This window comes from Balaenoptera borealis, assembly GCF_965194805.1.
Source record: "Balaenoptera borealis genome assembly, chromosome: 1".
NCBI lineage: Eukaryota > Metazoa > Chordata > Mammalia > Artiodactyla > Balaenopteridae > Balaenoptera > Balaenoptera borealis.
This window is the reverse complement of record NC_138860.1, coordinates 51,376,034-51,392,238: the sequence shown is the minus strand read 5'-3', so window position 1 is coordinate 51,392,238 and position 16,205 is coordinate 51,376,034. Positions and strand designations below refer to the sequence as shown.

Sequence of the window (16,205 nt, the reverse complement as noted above, 5' to 3'; positions counted from 1 at the left end):
AGAAGAGCTCAAAGATATTGTATATTCCTTGAGGAGGAGCCAGGACCCTGTCCCAAGGCTTGCACTATTGTTTCTTGACTGCTCCGCCCTTGTTTCTGCATCCCCTCCCTTCCCTGATAAACAGCTGTTTGAACCTTCCCTTTGGAACTCTGGGAAGGTCAAGGAGGCTGAATGAAGCCTATTTCCTACAAACAAGAAATGGGGAACACAGAAAGGCTTTTGTGCCCAGTTCTCACTGCCCGGGACCCCAAAAACATTTGGGAACTCTAGAAGGAAGTAGTTTGAAAAACCTTCATACAGTTCCATTAGATACATTAATATTTTCAGGCTTTACTTTTTTTTTTTTTTGAATTAATTAATTAATTTATTTATTTTTGGCTGTGTTGGGTCTTCGTTTCTGTGCGAGGGCTTTCTCCAGCCGTGGCGAGCTGGGGCCACTCTTCATCGCGGTGCGCGGGTCTCTCACTGTCACGGCCTCTCCCGTTGCGGAGCACAGGCTCCAGATGCACAGGCTCAGTAGTTGTGGCTCACGGGCTTAGTTGCTCCGCTGCATGTGGGATCTTCCCAGACCAGGGCTCGAACCCGTGTCCCCTGCATTGGCAGGCAGATTCTTAACCACTGCGCCACCAGGGAAGCCCCAGGCTTTACTTTTAAAAGACTTGGCCAAGCTCTTGTTAAAACAGAGTCCAGAAAAACAAAAACAAAAACAGAATCCAGAAAAAAGGCTACTTCAGATATTTTAGGTTCAACCTAAATAATATAGTTAGAGGAGAGAGCATTTTTTTTTCTTGAAAAATTAGTAACACTTTGTTTTCCTTTGTGTAGATGAGTCCTGCCAATTTTAAAATACCACAATTTACAATTTGAGCATCCACAGTAGGTGGCCCATTATAATTTGAAGAAAAAAATTTTTTTTGCCTCATACTTTTCAAAAACTGTAAGTTTTAAAGTGTTAAAATGTATAACAATTCTGTGTTATAAAAGTGTGTGTTATAGTTAGATAACTATATAGCTGTGGAGGTAGGAATATACATTATTGTATAAATGTTGGTATCACAGAGAAATGACATGACTTAAAATATTCAATATAAACACTGGACACTTGGTGCTGAAGGGGTTGCTTGAGAAGAAAGGGGACTTAAAATTATATAATGGTGACATAATATTGATTTTTGTTTTCCGTATAAAAATTTGAAGAGAAAAAAATAATGTCATTTTTAGCATTTCTGTTATTCTGTTTTTGTATATCATTCGTAGGAGTTCATTTAATAGGTGATTACTTTGATTTATGCCTAAAAGTGTATACATGCTTTTTTAAAATTTTTATTTTATTTATTTTAATTTTTTTGGCTGCGTTGGGTCTTCGTTGCTGCGCGCGGGCTTTCTCTATTTGCGGCAAACGGGGCTACTCTTTGTTGCGGTGCGCGGGCTTCTCATTGCAGTGGCTTCTCTTGTTGCGGAGTGTGGGCTCCAGGTGCATGGGCTTCAGTAGTTGTGGCTCGTGGGCTCTAGAGCGCAGGGTCAGCAGTTGTGGCACACAGGCATAGTTGCTCCGCAGCATGTGGGATCTTCCCGGACCAGGGCTTGAACCCGTGTCCCCTGTATTGGCAGGCGGATTCTTTTTTTTTTTTTTTTAAGCAGATATTCATTTTTTTCTTTTTTACATTAATTAATTAATTATTTTTGGTTGTGTTGGGTCTTCGTTTCTGTGCGAGGGTTTTCTCCAGTTGAGGCAAGCGGGGGCCACTCTTCATTGCAGTGCACGGGCCTCTCACTATCGTGGCCTCTCTTGTTGCGGAGCACAGGCTCCAGGTGCGCAGGCTCAGTAGTTGTGGCTCACGGGCCTAGTTGCTCCGCAGCATGTGGGATCTTCCCAGACCAGGGCTCGAACCCGTGTCCCCTGCATCGGCAGGCAGATTCTCAACCACTGCGCCACTAGGGAAGCCCTGGCAGGCGGACTCTTAACCACTGTGCCACCAGGGAAGTCCAAAGGGTATACATTCTTAAAAAGACAAATCATCATGTTGCTTTTTCAGTAGCAGTTTCTGAAACTACAGGTCAGCTGTAGAAATCACTTTTCTGTTTTTATTCCTGTGAATTCACTTATCATGGATTCCTTTTGATCCAGCTCTATTTAGGAGAACCCTTTAAAAAATGTCAACAACTCATAAGCTAGTTAGCGCCTAATGTTTTCCTTTATTTGTCTTAAAATTCTAGGAATTGAAGCCCTTTTTTATGAAGGAAGTTGGCAGTCACTTTGATGATTTTGTGACCAATCTCATAGAAAAATCTGCATCATTAGACAATGGTGGTTGTGCTCTCACATCCTTTTCTGTTCTTGAAGGAGAGAACAGCCACAGAGCTAAGTAAGTATGAGTAATAGTTTCTTTTAATGCACAAGTCTACTCTAGCACAGCTCAGTGGTCTCAATGTGGATTGCACTAAAAAAGCCTGGATTCACACCACACTACCTTTTATTAGCCATGTATTGCTATTTTAAACACTTGAAGGGTGGGTTTCTTCATCTTAATATGTGGATTATAACAAACATGCATGCCTCATTTAAGACCATGCTGACTTATAAAATAACATAGCCAACACTTGTTGAATGCTTTACATTTAAACCAAACAATGACCCTGTGAGGCACATAATATAGCTGCATATTACAGGTTAGGAAACTGAAGCACGAAGCAGTTAAATGTTGTCCAAGATTACACAGTGGGGATTTGAACCCAGTGTCCGTGCTCTTCACTGTGTCTTATACTGCCTCTCTATTGTACTCTATACAGTACTTGTAATAAAGTACAGTGCAATTAGTATACGTTATTTTAATTGGTCAGTCATCCAGAGCAGTAGAGGGAAGGCTATCCAAGGCCAGTGTGTGCTAATTTGCCATTTTGTGCTTTCCTTGGTTTTATGCCTCTTTGGTCTCTGTCAGTCTCCTGTTCTGGAGAACTGTTTTGACCAGAATAGCTAACCATAGCAGAGGTGCTAATGGTACTGCAAGAAGCCCTAAAGAAGGTGATAATGTTAGATGTTAAAATGTGAGGTTTTAGTAACTGGAGGTAACCTTTTAGATCAGGAGGCTGTTGGGGGTTGTTGGAAGACCTTAGGGGAGGGTATCATACATATCAGTGCAGTTTTGGAGGACAGACCAAAAATAGTATGCGAACTGAGTAAAGTATGGCTGGAGGCTTGTCCTTAGGGGTGTTTAGGAGAAGGAAGAGTGGTTGTCAGCCTGTGATTCCAGGAATGCATTTCCATAGGGGCTGGGCTGTGGGGTCTTTTTGAGTGCTGCTCTAGTTAGGTTTACCTAACATCTCTTCCTTCCTAATCAGATATGTCTGCACCTACCTCACAGCATTGTTCAGAAGGAGCAAATGACAAAACATGCATAAAACCCTAACACAGTACCTGGATCATAGTGAGAAGGCAGTTAATATTATAAGCTGTAGTTGGTAATATTGCTTTTCTTATCCATAGGTTTAAATTTCTTGTAATACTTGAAGTACTCATATTTTAATTTTTTGCTCTTCCCAGAGATCTGAGAGCACCTCCAGAACATGGAAAGATTTTTGTTATAAGGCGATCTCTCTTAGAGTGAGTATTTTTAGTTGCTTTTGTTAATTATTTGAATTTTTAAAAATCAAACTATTCTGATGGTTAGAATCACTGAGTACTCTATGAATGTTTAATAGGTTTGTTCTGTATTCATGTAATACATTGGTTTTGATACTTGTTTTTGTACATTTGCCATCTCTTGCTCCTCCTTTCTGATCTTTTGGTTCTGTATCTAGTTTCAAAGGAGGAGTTGGAGATAAGAATGGTTATTGGTCCTCTGATAAATTCCTTGAAGTTGTGCTGCTAGAACAGAAATTTTCTAATTAGGTAAACCACTTCAAGAGAGTTTCGATGGTGCTGTCTTCTTGATACATAAATTTTTTTCATCTCTTCTTTGGCTAGCCAACTTTGAGACTTGATGGTTTTCTCAGATTTACTTATTTTAGAACCCCGATTGTGTAGATTTTATGGGAAAAAAATAGGCAATGTAAATTAATTGTGGCAACTTCATTTGTGAACTGAAAATTAAAGGTACATTTTGAGTAGGTAATGAATATTTCTTTTGAAATGCTGTCTGAGTTGATTATCATTGATTTCTTCATTAGAATACTGATATTCGTGAGTAATGTTCTGTGATTACTGTTTGAGATGTTTTTGGAGTGTGGATTAAGCATCTTCTGAACTGCTTTGAAGTAAAGTCTTTAATATATGGTGTTTTAAAGTTAAATATCGATTAATTTTCTTTGAACTACATTTACAGTGAGCTGTTTGAGGTGGACCACATCAGAACGATATATCACATGTTCATTGCCCTCCTCATTCTCTTCATTCTCAGCACACTTGTAGTAGATTACATTGATGAAGGAAGGTAAGACAGTATTGTATACCTGTTTGCTTAGTTGATGCATGGGGTGTTGGGAGTTTTCACTATACTTAAATTTTGAAAAAAGATGATTTGGTTAAATTGCTTCAGAAAATCCCAAAGCAGCTGATTTGAGGGTGAGAGTTCTCTCTCCTGAAAAGTACAACTAAAAAGAATATTAGAAGTTTTATGACTTTTATTTTTAAAATGGTCTATTTTAATAGACCATCTTAGTAGTTTCTAGGTAATTTTCCTAAATGAGAGAATATTGTATATATGACTTACCAATTTTTCTGCTATGGGTATGCATTTTAAGTTGTTTCTAAAAATAGGTAGTTTATTGGAATTTAACATTTGAAAAACATGATATTTTTAATATAAAAATCAAATTATAACTAAAAATGACAGTGTGATAATCATACATTGAATTATGTGCTTTATTAGTAAATTAAAATTTGAGATAATCATAATAGTATATTAGATTTTCGAATTGTACTATTTCATTCTGCAAAATCATCTTTTGTACATAAATGATTGCTATTTAAACATTTAAATATTTTAAATATTTAAATATTTCCCATAGCATATTTTAGACTTTAAAATGTATTAATGTCAGAATCTAATCTTTGAGAAGTTCAGAGTCTTGTTATCTTAGGTTAGTAGTTTAGGTATCTTATGTTCAAAGACCATATTATCCTAGAGCTTTTAGAAAATAGATAAATAAGTTATGAAGCTGAGGCTTAGGAGCACAAGTGTTACATCCATGACTTCTGTGTATTAGTGTTGTTGTGTCTCCTAAAGTTGAAAGTTTTGGGTCTGAAAGTTTTTAATTTTATAACTCAGTGCATATTAAAAATCCACTTCTGAGTTCTTTCTCTGTGCTTTTTTTCCCCAGGCTAGTGCTTGAGTTCAATCTCATGTCTTATGCTTTTGGCAAACTTACTGTTGCTATGTGGACGTGGTGCACCATGTTCTTATGTACACTTACAGTTCCCTATTTCCTGTTTCAACGCTGGGCCAGAGGCTATCACAGGAGTTCTCATCCAGTAGTCCATTCTGTCTTGCATTGCTTCCTTTTTGTGGTCTTCCAGATTGGAGTTCTAGGTTTGGGACCACTTTATGTTGTATTAGTGTATACACTACCACCAGCTTCCCGATTCATTGTTATACTCGAACAGGTAAGGTTTTGAGTGTTGCTCAATACAATGCTATGCTTAGTTAATAATAATAATAATAACAATAATAATTGTTATTTTTTGTTGTATTAGTTGGATAAATTTTCATATCTGGTTCTTTGTGCTATTATCTATAAAATTAAAGTGTTAAACTACATCATCTTGTCTTTTAAAATTCGTTCTAGCTTCAGTGTTCTCTGATTCTTGATAATTGAAATAAATTACATTGAACTGTTCTGGATGAATTCAAATTTTGTTCTTGAACACTTTGTGTAGAAGCCATCTAAAGTATAAAATACTTTTGTAATTAAAAACTCTACTTTTGAAGTGTCAGATTCATTGTTTTGTCATATAGCCATCTAAAAGATTTATTTTGTTTGTACGCCCTTCAGAATTTTCTGACTTTTATTGGCTATCTGTAATGTTCGGTTTGGCTGTCTGTAATGCTCTGTTTGACTGATGGAAAGGACCTTTTCAGGAGACTTTCTTTGAACAGGCTTTTAATTTCTTAATTTGTAATATACCTGTAACAGATGGTGCTGTTAGTTGCAAAATAATTTGAGTAATAACATGTCTCTCTTTAGAGTTTGTTTTTCATTTGTTTTAATCCATAAAAGTGAGTTAGAGTTGGTATATACAAAATTAAGTTCTTTGTGTGTTTATAATCTAGTGCTGTTCTGTGGCTGCTTATAGGAGACAAGTCAATGAAAGAAAATTCATCTTTTTTCCTCCCTCCTTTGTAGATTCGTTTTATAATGAAGGCCCACTCATTTGTCAGAGAGAATGTGCCTCGGGTACTCAATTCAGCCAAGGAGAAGTCAAGTATGTAATTCCATAAGTCAAAGGATTATTCACAGGGTATTTCAACCTTTGGTGTTTACTGGAATGGCATATTACATTCTGTAGACATTATGTTTCATTTTAAGTACAAGGATCCAAAAAAAAAAAAAAAAAACTGTTGGGAGAGGAGGAAAAAAATATATATATATGATCTGTATTGATTTGGAAGACCTTCTCACTGTTTCCTGATTGTTTCTGTTTTACCTTTGGTCCCCAAAATTTAAAACATTGATCATTAGACTCTTGCAACTTTTGCGTTATTTGTATAGAATGTTAATAGAGTCATTACACCCCGTGTGCTTACTTTCCTTGAATTGCTGCTTCAAACTCTAGAAGTTATGTCTAAGTCACAGGAGTAACTTAGTTTAGAGGGATTGGTAATATTCAATTAATTTAGGAATAAGAAGTCATCATTTTGGGAGAGCAGGAAGGAACAACATGAGCTAAGGAGAGGTAGCTTTTTGTCTTCCCTATTCTGTGCTTATTTTCCTCTTTCAGTTTTGCTGAAAGAAATTGAAGAGCCTCCAGTCTAAGCATAGTTTTCCTTTTCCAGGCACTGTTCCAGTACCCACAGTCAACCAGTACTTGTACTTCTTATTTGCTCCTACCCTCATCTACCGTGACAACTATCCCAGGTAATGGCATTATGAAGCAGAAATGGGGTAGCACCAGGAGTGTGCCAGGAAGGAGGTGGGGTAGGTAGACCAGTTCATGTAGTGCTACAGAGCAGTTAGAATGGGTTTTAATTTTCTTGCTGGCATGGGAAACCCCAGATCGTGATTCTAGCAATCTGATTTGATTTCAGTCATTCTTGACAGAATTATACAAGTTTTTCCTATGTCAAAAATGATGTTCTGTGTGGGAAGATACTGTGAGGACCTTTTTTAAAGTTCATTTATTTACTTTATTTAGAAAGTAATTTTGTTTCTTCCGTTTTAGGACTCCCATTGTAAGATGGGGTTACGTGGCTATGCAGTTTGCACAGGTAAATTTTTTTTAAGTGCCTAAGGTTTGTTGGCTGGTGGGAGATGGGGATTTGAATATAATAATAATTTAATATATTTAAAGTGTTGTTTAATTCATGTCTCCTGGGAGCTCTAGAACTCTTACCGAAGTCTTTAAACTATTCCCAGTTCAGTAAATGGTGTTTGCTTTGCCAATACATCAAAACTAATTTTCTACAATTAAAAAAAAAAAAATTTAAGTAAAATAATTCCGTTTGGTTACTTCAGTATGCATCTACATTAATTTCCCCCTCCCTTTCTGTTTTTTATTTTATTTTTGGATGTATATCTGTGTGGAGGTGGTCTGACACTCCCTCGACCCCTTATCAGAATCATAAATCCCAGAAGATCCCATTTTAAAATCTTGTGTCAATCAAATACCCATTTATGAAATAGGTTCTTTTGTTATGAGTTTCATGTAGCAGGAAAGAGAGATTCCAGAGTCTGATCTTTCAAAAATGCCATTTGGTAAAGGGTTGGGAATAGGTATGGTAGAAATTAGGCTTGAGTACTGAAGGATTGTAATCTGAAGGATTACAGTTCGGCAATCTTATATACTAGTGTTAAATGGAATATATATGTAAATGTTAGTTTACAGGTCACATATATATGTTCTTTTGAAGGAAAAAAAAATTACTTTTCATCTTTCCTGATCAAGCTCTCTTTATTATAATTATCTTTGTTATGTTCCAGGTTTTTGGTTGCTTTTTTTATGTGTACTACGTCTTTGAAAGGCTCTGCACCCCCTTGTTTCGGAATATCAAACAGGAGCCCTTCAGCGCTCGTGTTCTGGTCTTATGTATATTTAACTCCATCTTGCCAGGTAACACGGGTACTGGTTAATTTGGCTATTCATAAAGTTGCAAGGAAAATAGAAAGCCATTGCGTGTGAGCACCTTTGATTTACCTGCTTTTTGCTATAAACTCATCTACTGCATCTGTACCCATCTTTAACCTCTTTCCGTCTATCTGCCAGATGAAGCATCCTTCCAGTCCCTGGCCAGTCTTTCCATTTGTCTTCTTTCACGCAAGTTTTGCTTTCTCTGACTGTGGATAGTCTGTATTCATGCTTTATCTTCCCGTTCACTCTTCAGTCACTGTAATCTTGCTCCTAATCAGACCAGGTCATTGAAATGGCCTTTATTAAGATCTCTAATCTCCTCCAGTAGTTGGCTTAGCCCTTATTCTGTTTGATCTCCATGAAGCATTGGGTGCAGTTGACCACATTTTGAAGTCTGTCTTGCCACTCTCTTATTCTCCTGTCTTTCTGGCCATACCATACATAGCAGTGAACCAGACATACATACTCTTTATCCTCTGGAAGCTTGCAGTTTAATTACATTTAGTTTCCTTTACTTACTCTTTCTCTTTTCTCTACCCATTAAATGTTGGTATTGTTTTCTGCCATCACGTTCTTTCTTCCTCTCCCTCTCTCCCAGACATCTGCTAGTAATCCTCCATGATTGCCCCTCAAGATTTACTCCAATAAATTCTTTTATCTGTCCCTCTGATGGGATATGTGTTACATATGTGTGTCTTCCTCACTAAGCTGCAAATTCCATAAGCTCAAGGATTGTGTCTTATAGCCAGTCATAGTCTCTCCTACATTGTCTTATACATAGTAGACTAATATTTTTTGAAAAAACAAGTGAATGAAAAGGATGGGCATGTAAATTGATATTTTAAAATATAGTGTAATATATAATATACTAAGGTGCTGTTGAACTTTGTCTCATAGTGGAGATGACATTTAACATTGGGTATTGAAAAATAAATAGTCGTTTGCCGGGCAGAGAGGTGGTGGAAAGTTGCTTCCAGGTAGTGGGATGGATTCAAAGGTATGGAGTATTTGGGAATGGCAGAAGTCCAGTTGCGGATGATGTTTGCTACATTGGGAGTAGAGGCAGAGATAAGTTAACCTTGTCACTGTTGACATTTTGGGCTGGATAATTCTTTGTTTGGGGGGCTGTCATGTGCATTGTAGAATATTAGCCACATCCTGGCCTCTAACAACTAGATATCATAGCACAAGGCCCACTTCTTGAATTGTGATAACCAAAAATGTCTCCAGAATTGCCAGCCATCTCCTGGGGGCAAAATCTCCCCCAGTTTTAAACAGCTAGTTTAGAGGAATACACGGCCAGATTTTAAAGGGCTTTTACTACCAAGTTAAGCCGTACATCTAGGCATTTCCATTAAAAACAGGCTGGGTCATTTTTGTCTATAAAACCCACTTGGAAGAAAGTTATTTCTTTATTAGGTTAAAATAATTAACTTTCAAAATACACTGTATCATTTCTAGAATGGGTAAGCTGGAATAATAACTTTAATTTTACAAAATAATTCCAGCTAAGCAAATGATGACATATAATTAACTGATTGGTATGTGAGCTATTTGGAAAGAGTCTTAATATTGTTCATCTTATTTTTAGCTGTGCTGATACTGTTCCTTAGTTTTTTTGCCTTTTTGCACTGCTGGCTCAATGCCTTTGCTGAGATGTTACGCTTTGGTGACAGGATGTTTTATAAGGTAATGTGTACTTGGACTTCCTTTTCACATTTTATTTGTGTCCTCATTGTTAAGTATTTGAGCGTTGTTGGCTACTAGCTTTTTAACATAAACGTTGTGAAATCATTTTCTTCCACAGTTTTTACCAATATTAAGTCTGAAATTTTATTACTGATTTAAGTGGCGTAGTCTTGTCTTTTCTTCTACCTCTAAATCTGCTCCCTTAGTACTGCATTTGGTTCCTACTGGATCCTGTATTGGGGATTACAGTGGGAAAGCAGGTGTCCAGAGGGCATTCTGAGACTTTGCTGACTTTTTTTTTTTTTTTTTTGCTGACTTTTTATTCATTTGAAATCGGCTGTCTGGTGCTGTAGGAGTGATCTCAGCAAATTATTCTATTTAAGATTGTTGAACAGTTCATGAAGGAAATAACTTCTCCCTCCTTTATTTTGAAAGGCATTAATTCTGCTTCAGATAGTATTCTTACACTTCCAAAGTTGGAATTAAGTTGTAGAGTAGAGGCAGGGTAGTTCACAGTGTTCTGTAATCCCACCTAAAGCCCTCTAGAATTTTGTCTGTCTGTTCATGTTTTGGCAACACTCCCAGCGTACCCCTCCTTTCTCAAAGAAGCAGCGAGTGCGGGTTGCAAATTTTATATGTCTTATTCCATTGGTCTGATCTTAGAGTAAGAAACAGGATATCTATAAAGGAGCACCAGGACTTGGAGGAAGCCACCATCTCACTCGTGGTACAACTTAAATTTTGCTGTTTATGATACCAGCAAACTGCTCTTGAGGGTTATCATACTATCTAAGTCTGTGTGACCTTAGAATCTCTCATTGTGTTTTAGCAAGGTACGGGGGATTTACTGATTGTTATTTAGATGAACATTAGATTTAATGATAATGTTGTGTATCTTCCATCATAACTTGTGTGATAAAGAGATAGTGAACCTGGGAACTTAATCATCCATAGAACTAGGATTAATGTCACACTGAACACAAATAATGCCTTCAAAATGCCTTTGAAGATTTTTCTGACATCAGCGTATGGACTAACAATTTATCATAACACACGCTAGGTGTTATATTATGTGTGTATATTCTCTGGGAGTAGGTTTTGCTTTGGTTCTGTGTATATGTATACCTTTGCTTTTTTTCCTTAGGATTGGTGGAACTCCACATCATACGCTAACTATTACAGGACCTGGAATGTGGTGGTCCATGACTGGCTATATTACTATGCTTACAAGGACTTTCTCTGGGTAAGCAGCAAGATTTAGTTAATGTTGTTTAAGAAATGGAGATTCTTTTCCAGAAAGTATTACTGTTGTGCAGCTGGAGGAAGTTATACTTAGTTGTCTTCAATTCTCTTGTGAGCCATTAATGTCTAAGAAACCTTCTGCTTTGAATAGCACTGAGACCAGTATCTACAGTTACTAGGACTAAGACCATGTTTTTGCTCTGGATTTTTATTTTACATGACTACAAAGTAAGAATGCGTGCAGGCATTTGGAGAAGTTGAAATGATACACCAGTAATGGATCATTTTGTTGGAGTCTCATTGCCAACAAATAATCTCCCCTAGCTTTTTCCATTTGTTTTTTTGTTTTTCTTCCTTTGTTAGAAGTGGAGAAACCACCTATGTTCTGATTTACAACTCTCCGATATAGATTATTAATATATGTCTTTGAGACATTCTTTAGAGCAGAACTTATTTAGACAGAAGAAATGTACTCTTGAGTCTCATGGTTGATTAACGTTGGTATCTCTGGATTGCAGGTTTGAATTGTTAAATAAGGGCACTATTTGGCTAAATGACAGTGTGTTGTGCTGCAAATAGCACAGTATTCTAATGTTCTTTCATTTATAAATGTAATTTGACTTATGGATGAGGCAAGTCCCTTGTTTCTAAATCTTCGTTTTGTTACCTGTAAAAATGATACCTGCCCAATCTACCATACAATGCTACTCTAGATTTGATGTGTCCGTTTATAAATGAAAACTATGTTTTGTCAACCATAGTGAGTTACAAATATAAGTTATTAATGTTTTTGAAAATATGCTCGATCTTTCAACATTAATGGTTTTGAAAATGCCTCATTTAGTAAAGTAAGGATTTTTAAGCATAGATGTTTTTGTCATTATTTTAGTACATTGGATTACTCCGAGTAGACTTAGAAAATCAAATATGAATATAATTAAATAGGTGCCTTTAGTATGTGTTAATTATAAGTCTTATGTAGTTCATCTTTAATTACTTACTTTCTGAAAATTGCCTCTAATATTTTCCTTTTACCCTAGTTTTTCACAAAGAAGTTCAGGTCAGCTGCCATGTTAGCTGTCTTTGCTGTGTCTGCTGTAGTGCACGAATATGCCTTGGCTGTTTGCTTGAACTTTTTCTATCCAGTGCTTTTTGTGCTCTTCATGTTCTTTGGAAGTAAGTATCTTGGCATCTCATGAGTACTGAGTATCATGCTAAAAGAGAAATTTAGAAAATAAAATATAAAGTCAATGTAGAAAACTAGATAGTAAATAGTAATACCATTTCAAGGCAATGTTGTTTATCTGATGGTAAGAACATTAATTTTGAGTATGTACAACTCTGTTGCAAGATGCTTACACTTTGATGTAGAGAAATGAACTAAATAACCTCTTGAAGACTATTGATAACACTGACTTGGTAGCTCATAAAAACTATAAACAACCTCACCATTCTTAAACTCTGTTCAGTGTTCACCCTCTGAAAAAAACTAACCCTTTTTTGGGTGGGGTGGAGAGGGACGAGTTAGAATATGAATGCGTCCATGAAATATGTTTTCACCTGTTCTGAATACTGACTGATTTCCAAATAATCACTGATTAATAAATTTCAACAGTGAAGCTTCATTTTTACTTATGGGACCAATGGGCAGAATAGAACGTGTATATACACAGTTGATGCTGTTTATGATAACTAAATGATTGTAGCAGATATCTGAGGGCCCTCATCTCCTGGTAGATTTTGTTTTGATGACTATATATATTTTTTGTTGTTTTCCTAACTTTAGTGGCTTTCAACTTCATTGCCAATGATAGTCGGAAAAGGCCAATTTGGAATGTTCTGATGTGGACTTCCCTTTTCGCGGGCAATGGAGTCCTCCTGTGCTTTTATTCTCAAGAGTGGTATGCACGTCAACACTGCCCCTTGAAAAATGTGAGTCATCAATCAGGCTGGAGTGGTGAAGTAACCTATTTGTCCCCTGATTGTGAGGGTTGGTGGGCAGTGTTAAGGAGAAGGGAGTAGTGGAGATGGTGATAAATGAATGTTAAGGGGAGGGAAGTGTGGAGTAAAAGCAGGAACTTATCTTACTGCACTGTCCTTGAACTTTTTCTTTTCTTTGGTTTTCTTCCCATTGAACTCTCCTAGTTCTTGGTTCTCTCTCTCTTTTTTTTTCTCTTTATCTGATTTTTCTTTAGCTCCTTCTAATCTTCTTCCTGTGCCCTGAAAATGTAGGTCTTCTCCAAGGTTTTCCCGGTGGCATGTGTATCCACCCCCACGCCCAAATACACATCTTTTACCTCTTCCTTCCCGAAGTAATAAACTCTATAAAAATGTCCAGCTAGACTCATATGCCTAGGAGCCCATTTCCCTTTTTTTGTTGTTGTTTTCTTGTTTGTAATTTTGTAAGAGTCTCATTCTTAGAGCTTTAGCTTTCGGCTGCTTATAGAAAACTCCCAAATATTTGGGGTGGGGGGCTTCTTGATACATCTGCTTGGGTATTTCTCACAGATACCTATAACTGAAGATGTTCAAAATCGAATTAATCAGTTTCTCTCCCAAAGCTTCTACTGTCCACCCTGATTTTGCTATGCTGCCCTCACATCCCCTCCTTATTTCCTATGAGTCCCCTTTGTGCATTTGAACTAACTGCTCTGGACTCTGGACTGTGTCTCTGGTCACTCTGCTCTTTGCACTCAGATTTCATCTGTCAGATTTTATCAAGATCTGATTTGGATGCAATGTCGTCCATGAAGCTTATTTATTTATTTATTTATTTGGTTGGTTGGTTGGTTGGTTGCGCTGGGTCTTAGTTGCGGCTCACCGGCTCCTTAGTTGTGGCACATGGGCTCCTTACTTCAGGCATGCGAACTCTTAGTTGCGGCATGCATGTGGGATCTAGTTCCCTGACCAGGGATCGAACCTGGGCCCCCTGCATGGAGTCTTAACCACTGCACCACGAGGGAAGTCCCCATGAAGCTGTTTAAAATTCCTGCTCTAGTCTCTTTTCTATTTCTGAACGTTCATAGTATTTCATCTGTTCCTCATTTAGATAATTCAGTAATTTAAGCTTTGTATTATAGTAATTTGTGTATATTATCATCCTTAACCTACCACCATTTAGATTTTGGGCTACTAAAAGTAGGACTGTGCTAAAACAAAATGCAAGATACAGAAAAAAAGGTAGTGCCTATTTGGAATTTGGTCAGGAGTCCATGCAGTTGTGTAGAGTTTACTGGACTTAGCTTCACGTAAAGCTTCTAAATCAAGTAAATCTGTGCTATAGATAAAAATGATGAACATCTTTTGAATTAGTGAGCTGCTTATAGCTTAAAGGTTACTGAAATGCTGGGAGGCATTTTAGAGATGTGCCATGTGTAACATTAACACCCCCTATCTACCCCATCTCTCATACGTACAGTGCACACAAATAAAACTACTCTTCCATTCTTTTTTTTCCCCTCGAAGCCCACATTTCTGGATTATATCCGGCCACGTTCCTGGACTTGTCGTTACGTGTTTTAGAAGCTTGGACTTTGTTTCCTTCCTTGACTGAAGATGGGGTATTCTACCTGATTTGGGGCCAGCATCTGTTTCCAGCCGTTACTGAAGTTATCTGTGTTATTTGGACCACTCCAGGCTTTACAGATGACTCACTCCATTACTAGGTCACCTGAAGCTGAGCTGTTAGAAGTTTCCTGGAAGCCTGTACACTTTTAAGCAGTTCTTAATTTTTTCCTTTTTGGGAGAAGGGAGACTTGTAGCTGATATAATGACAGATTTTTTGCTGGGTCATATCAGCTTAAACCTCAGAAATTCTGTTTTGTTTCTTGATTCCATCTAATTAGAGACTAAACATCATGTTTTCTTGGCCACTGAATTAGCCAAAACATTGATGAAGAAATCATTTAAGTACCTCTGGCTTAGAAATTTTTTCATGTGCGTTGTTGGAATGTATGCTAATTAACCATGCAATTGGGAAAGAAAATAATGTGGAATGTTTTGCTATTTCTAGTAGAGAGAAAATATCTATTTTTCCAAAGATAATCTTGTTATATATCCTAATTTGTATTTTTTTTCAGTTCTATTCTATTTTTATCTTGTTTTTGCGATACAGTGTAGGTCGTGATGTCTGAAGCAAAATTATCCCTTTCACTTTGAATTCTTGAGTTTGCATCCATAGTATTATATATTGAGGAGGACAGAAGTAGGAAGGGAAAAAGAAGTGGCACAGGACAAAGAAAAATATTCCTCTTTTAACTTCTAAAGTAATTTTTAAAAACTTGCAGAGTCAATCATATGTTTAAATTATTTTATTGTGGAACTTATGTGGAAGATACCTGAAAGTTTAAACAACAAAAGTTAATAACTTCTTTGAAGTTATTTAGAAGTAACCTTTGGTACAGGTATTTTTATCTAATAAATACTGACGTGAATTATTTTTCAGACTAGTAAGTCTGTAACATAAGTATTAATCACCACCATTAATATTAAAGGGAATATTAAAGATCCAGAAGCTGGCTTCTGCATTTGCTCAATTATTATACTTTTAATGGTAGTGTACTTTAGTTGCAATAAATTAATAGGTGATCATTTTCAAGAAAATTTACTTTATTGTGTGATTTTTCATGTTATAAGATGCCTATAGCTAATACAGTGTGGTGTGTAGGAATTATTTTGGTTGTTTGAATGACATATGATTATGTTGGTAAAGACTGAGCTTTGGAAGGGTGTTTTTTTTTTTTTTTTAAATATCTTTATTGGAGTATAATTGCTTTACAATGGTGTGTTAGTTTCTGCTTTATAACAAAGTGAATCAGTTATACATATACATATGTTCCCATATCTCTTCCCTCTTGTGTCTCCCTCCCTCCCACCCTCCCTATCCCACCCCTCTAGGTGGTCACAAACCACTGAGCTGATCTCCCTGTGCTATGCGGCTGCTTCCCACTAGCTATCGATTTTACATTTGGTAGTGTATATATGTCCATGC

At 36.9% G+C, this 16,205-nt stretch overlaps 1 protein-coding gene across 8 annotated transcripts in view; it reads left to right on the top strand.

Annotated features, from left to right (window-relative positions):
* Nucleotides 1-15,821, top strand: part of SOAT1 (sterol O-acyltransferase 1) — a 58,098-nt gene extending 42,277 nt beyond the window's left edge. For 7 of the 8 annotated variants that reach the window (XM_082389272.1, XM_082389278.1, XM_082389271.1 and 4 more), the window contains 13 exons: nt 2,218-2,366; nt 3,542-3,601; nt 4,323-4,430; nt 5,320-5,602; nt 6,343-6,421; nt 6,993-7,074; nt 7,379-7,424; nt 8,137-8,266; nt 9,876-9,973; nt 11,118-11,216; nt 12,256-12,391; nt 13,002-13,147; nt 14,681-15,821. In XM_082389272.1, the coding sequence (XP_082245398.1) occupies nt 2,218-2,366; nt 3,542-3,601; nt 4,323-4,430; nt 5,320-5,602; nt 6,343-6,421; nt 6,993-7,074; nt 7,379-7,424; nt 8,137-8,266; nt 9,876-9,973; nt 11,118-11,216; nt 12,256-12,391; nt 13,002-13,147; nt 14,681-14,737 (1,473 nt within the window). In that variant the 3' untranslated portion in view covers nt 14,738-15,821. The remainder of the gene's footprint in view (nt 1-2,217; nt 2,367-3,541; nt 3,602-4,322; nt 4,431-5,319; nt 5,603-6,342; nt 6,422-6,992; nt 7,075-7,378; nt 7,425-8,136; nt 8,267-9,875; nt 9,974-11,117; nt 11,217-12,255; nt 12,392-13,001; nt 13,148-14,680) is intronic. The other variant, XM_082389276.1, reaches the window with a different exon arrangement.
* The last annotated feature ends 384 nt before the right edge of the window (nt 15,822-16,205 follow it).